A 5,444-nucleotide genomic window follows, 5' to 3' on the forward strand; every position below is an offset into this window, starting at 1 on the left:
ACAAGCGGACACGACTGGCTCTAGAGCCAATATCTCGAACTTGTTTGTAACATTACGTTTTCCAAATATTTACATTATTTACAAACTCGATTCCAGTGCTCATTTCATTGTATTATTTTATTTCTATATCTTATATATTGGATTTCGTGTTTCATGGATTCAAATAATTCCAGATTGAGTTTTTCTATTTTCTATCGAGAACACACTCTGTATCTAATAATCTCACAGTAGATAGCAATATCAGAGATACTTTAGAAACAACTGGAACCTTCAAGTTTTATAGATTAGATATAAAAATATAAAATCAAACCTCCAGACCTCCACCTTTAAAATTTTCACTTTTTAATATGAAAATATTCGTGACTGCATTATTGTTAGCATGCCTTAGTAAGTAAGAAGAATTTATTCTATTTAAAACTTCCAAAATTAGATATTCCCAGTTCTAAATGAAGTTATTTGTAATGCAGCAATATATACTTGCGAAAGAATAATAATTGATTTCTTGGAACTTACCCATTTGCTATGTTTTAAAATTACAAAAACTTTTAATTCACATTTCTTTCATTCTATTTAATCATTCCATATACTTTTATCCCCTCAAATTCGCATAAATAAATTTCAATTATTGCTCTTGACTACTCTTCGATCGATTTCTATCAAATAGTGCTAAAAAGTTTATTTTCTGGAGAATTTTTTATTATTTCTAAATTCCAAGATTAGAAAATATTTCCAAGAAGTATGGATGTTATTTCATTCTCGATAAGAATCCTTCAATTTGTTTCGTTATCACAGCCATGATTATCGTGAAGATGTTTGCGTTCATCATTTAATTTGAATGTTTGGATATAAAATGAAAAAAATCCATGCAAACATGCTGCCAAGGTCTTCCTCAGACAGACATTCCTCAGTTTCAATGTTACTGATATATTAAGTTATAACAATTTTAAAATGTCGTTTAATTGAAAGCAGCATTTCAGCAAACATTTCACATAGATTCAATTCAATTGATGAGAGCTAACAGAAACCAAATAATTTCAAAAGTTGAAGGAAGATTGAAGTACTGGATTAGAAGATAGACATTTATTTAGAAAGAACCAAGTACTTTCTGACGTTTATTTCGTATGTCAAAAAATATGAATCTATTTCGAACATTATATAGCTTAGTTTTTTCACCGTGGAGAAGGCTACACCCTTGTATCTTCTTTTATTTGCTAAATAAGTCGCTAGAGGAAACCTCAAGTTAAAAATTAATTATTGGTGCTAGGTCCTTCTTGAGTAACACACTCGAATTTTATCTTCACTAAAGTCACTAAATTCTTATTGTAGACGAAATCGTTTTATGCTAGACATATGAAAGAAACAAATGAATATATTTCATAATATTTCTGGGATTTATTTTTCCAATGTTCAAAAATATTTTATTCATGATTAGTATTCAAACATTAGTGATTGGCGAACATTTTCAGGCATGTCTATGCAGAACACACTAGAAGAGAAGACTGGGTGAGTGATGATTATTTATTAATATATTAAAATAAAAAACTGTTCTGAGATTCATATATATAAACACACACACACACACACACACACACACACACACACACACACACACACACACACACACACATCATTTTGTTTTGAATATGAAAATGACTCATTTTTCTGAAGTTTCATTTGTTTATTCACTGTTATAGATACAACATAAATGATCCTGATTTATGTAATCTATGTGAAAAGGTAGCTGGAGAAATCAAGAGATTTTTTGAACAAGATATGTCAGAGGTGAGTCTTTTTTTTGTAATATTCCTTTTAAAATTTTTGATTTCGTAGTTTCTGTATTCATTTTGGTAAAAAAGCATCGCGTTGCTTATGTATCAATATTGCGATCATTTGCTGTCCTCACAAGATGGTGAAATGTCTATATACTTAAAAAAACCATAATGTCATTTCTATTGATGGACAATTTGTTGACCAGTGCAATAACTTTCAAATCACCATCAGAATGATGTGGAATTTTTTCTATGTAAGAGTTATCTAACTGAATGATGAATATATTCTGGATTCTATCAAAACTAGTATTGATTATTACTTCCTAATTATTGTATGTAATACAAGTTCAAAATTTATATTGCTCTAAAAACCGTCAGATTTATACGATTCTAGTTCTTCTTCTTTTTCTTTCAAGTCAATTGCGTAGTAGTAGAAATCTGTTCCTCGTTAGAATTCTCTCAAGTGCTTTCTTAAATCATCCCTCAATCGTCGCCGATTTTATGTTGAATAATGGTAGGAGGTACAATTGATGCTCCACCATTGGTGAGTTGTGAAGAACTATTCGTTTCTTACAATCTACAGGTGCTCCTGATAATTATTGCAGCCCGGTGTATGAGTGACATCCATGATGAAGTTGGTGAAGGTAGAAAATCTGTTCTGTTAAGCGAGTTAACTAACAGAATTCTTAGACATCCCTCTGATTGTTGTCGACGACTTTTCTCAGTTGCTCCTCCAAGTGTTGTTGAAGTGATAGTGTAACCCATCTGACGGATTTTCAGACGCCATGCTGATCCACATTTTTCCTCTTTTCTAGTTATTACGTTTTTTTTTAATATGAATCAACCCTCTGAGCCTGAGCAATCTCTTCTTTTGAACAGAAATCATTTGGTAGTAGCTCTATGAAACGTCCATCGATAATGTTTTCTAGTGTTCTTTATTCCTTGCCTTAGAATAATGTTTACGACGATTTATATATTTCCGTGTTATGCCGCATATTATCAGATTAGAAGACTGTCTTAACGGCTTCGCAAAGAGCAGTGAAATTATTTTCTGCACCCTCTCTAACTGCATCTACTCGTCTTAAGTTGGCAACTTTAATTTAATACCAATTGGTTCCGTAGTCACTTTTTATAGATTTTCGAGACGGTTTTTCAAATCATCGACTTCTTTTGAGATGGTTTTCAAGATATAGACTTAGTTTTGAGATGTTTTTTAAGCTATTAACTTCTTTTAAGATGTTTTTCACCTGTCTTCAGCATAGTACACTTCATTTATTTTTGACTGGCCCAGAAGCTTCTCTTTCCACTGCTCTTTCTCTCTCTTTCCATTATACTCAACTGCTTTTCTCGATTTTCTAGAACGCTCTTTCCAACTTTGTCTATTTTTTCATTAATTTTTTCTACTTAATTATTCCGCATATTCATTTTATCTTCCATTTTCCGAACATTTCCTCCATTAAACTGGCTAGATTTGCATCGCTAGGAGATTGTTCGATGGTCTTTGGTACATCTTCGTAATTAAATTCAAACATAGATACATATTTCCCTGCTTCTTCTAAAGCTGTCTGCAAAACTATAACTAATTATATCTTAAGTCCTTTTCGAGGGAGACCTCTTTTCTTTCACTCGCCTTTCATTTGCTCGACTTTTAGTTTGTCTAATTCTACTATTTCAATATTTTTCTACTTCTGACACCGCTTTACTACCACTCGATTGCTTCGTTACAAATTCAAATATACATAAATTAAGCTTCTTATATGGATCGAAGTACAGAAGACAGTACGTTCTTAAATTTTTCTATTGAATGGATAAATGAGACAATAATTCAAATTTTTTTATGATATTAGGATGAGGCGGAAGAGCTAGTGAAAGAGGTATGCAGTTCGTTAGGAGACGACTTAGGTCAAATATGCAAAGATGCTTTGGTTCCAACCATAAGAGATATCTACGAAGTGCTTGATGACGATCTTTGTAAGAGTCTTGGCCTCTGTTAAGTTATTCAATTGTCACTAGACTAGCATATTATTCTCAAAGTTTAATGAATTCTAAAAAAGTGAAATGTAACTTCCACAATAATAAATGTTTTTAAAAATCACTTTGTCGTTATTCATTTGGATTCTAATAATTGGCAATCGATCTACCTCAGCTTTTCATATGTTATACTATGGATAAGCTTATATTTTATGATTATATTTTATGAAGAAATTCTTCAGTATTGCATTTGAAACTATATTATTGTAGAATTATTAGTACTCCTATCTTATGTCCAGAATTGGTCGAAGTAAAATTATTCGTTTCATGCACATTTTCTATAAATTTCATTGGAAGTTCAATGAAAAACAGGCGTAGTAAATATTTCCGACATGTATTTTATACGACGCGACGCGACGCGACGTAACTTGGCGAAGCCGTAACTTTTATGTGCCATTGGGATTTGTATTCATTGAACGTGTCATATTATTGATTCAAGATCATAAGAAAAATGGATTATTCGTACAAACTCACTTGACCCTAACTAAAAACAAGACGATAGTGGCCAGTTTATGAGCGAAAACCAAAGTGTAATCGTATAAATATATCCCGACCTTTCAAATACACATGTATTCATCACCGGGAACTGGTCAAGTGAAACATAAAAATATGTATAAAAGTAAAACAACATTGAAAGTTCCTCTTATTTTTTTAACAAAATTTCCATAGGTGACATTGAATAAGGTCGTTATAAATGGAGTTTAATTAAGTTAGTTCCTTGCCGATAACGAAATTTATTATTTATTTCTTTGCAATATGAAAAAAGATATACGTAAGATTCTTTAAATCATTACTAGTCAGGGGACATTCAGACTTCCAATCCATTGTCTTGAATAACGTTTATTAAGGTAATGGCTCACAGCTTTATTGTTATGTGGAGGTGTACCGATTTGGTAGAAAAAGAAATCACCCTTATGCCTATCCTCATAAATTCCAACCCAAAATATTCAATTTAAGACAGTGTTTACTGTAGTTCTTATACACGTTCCGTTTTTAAAAAATCTCAACTCTGCAATCGTTTCACAGTATACCTAAATCTATCAACTAACAGCAAATTAAATCATCAATTTGATGTATAACACATTATCAAACCATAGACATTTCGACACATTTTTGAGAGGTGTTGAATTTCAATTACTGGGACAATTTTTTGCAATGGCGGTGTATATATCGTTAACCCTTATGTCCGGATTTATGATATATATGCTTTTCTAATGATGTGCCACATGGTATTATATAAATATAATGTATTGAGGAATTGGAAGGAGAAGTTGACAAATGTCTGTATCGTGAAATCGTATCCTTCTAGATCAAAGATTGACTTCGTCCAGTGTTTTCTTAAAATCTGTTGAATTCTACCAATTATTGGAATAGACTATGATATTGAAAGTATCAGTAATTCAACATTGTTTCCAAATAAAACCAAAAATCCGTCAACTGTGTTGCTACAACTTATCACAATCTGAAGAGACGTCATTTCAAAAAAAAATTATGCTGATAATGAAACCTAAGCAAATTTATTAAGCTCTAGTTCAAATTTTTGAAGCCGTGAATATATTCATGCGCTGTTCACTATCACTACACAAACACTCACATTCACACCACTGTATAATGCGCGTTTCGTTGCACAAGTTATAGTCTTCA

At 31.7% G+C, this 5,444-nt stretch overlaps 1 protein-coding gene across 1 annotated transcript; it reads left to right on the plus strand.

The window, feature by feature from the left end:
* The first annotated feature begins 286 nt into the window (after nucleotides 1-286).
* LOC130449558 (uncharacterized) lies at nucleotides 287-3,864 on the plus strand. The gene is made up of 4 exons (XM_056787449.1): nucleotides 287-387; nucleotides 1,467-1,503; nucleotides 1,695-1,782; nucleotides 3,617-3,864. The coding sequence occupies exons 1-4, from the start codon at nucleotides 348-350 to the stop codon at nucleotides 3,761-3,763; spliced, it is 312 nt and encodes a 103-aa protein (XP_056643427.1). The 5' UTR covers nucleotides 287-347; the 3' UTR covers nucleotides 3,764-3,864.
* The last annotated feature ends 1,580 nt before the right edge of the window (nucleotides 3,865-5,444 follow it).

The sequence above is a fragment of the Diorhabda sublineata genome, chromosome 10, assembly GCF_026230105.1.
Source record: "Diorhabda sublineata isolate icDioSubl1.1 chromosome 10, icDioSubl1.1, whole genome shotgun sequence".
NCBI lineage: Eukaryota > Metazoa > Arthropoda > Insecta > Coleoptera > Chrysomelidae > Diorhabda > Diorhabda sublineata.

Excerpts from the sequence above, each read along its gene's own strand:
- LOC130449558 (XM_056787449.1), top strand. The coding sequence starts at position 348 with ATGAAAATATTCGTGACTGCATTATTGTTAGCATGCCTTA. Across the intron at positions 388-1,466 it reads ATTATTGTTAGCATGCCTTA|GCATGTCTATGCAGAACACA; the intron begins GTAAGTAAGAAG and ends GAACATTTTCAG. Across the intron at positions 1,504-1,694 it reads ACACTAGAAGAGAAGACTGG|ATACAACATAAATGATCCTG; the intron begins GTGAGTGATGAT and ends TCACTGTTATAG.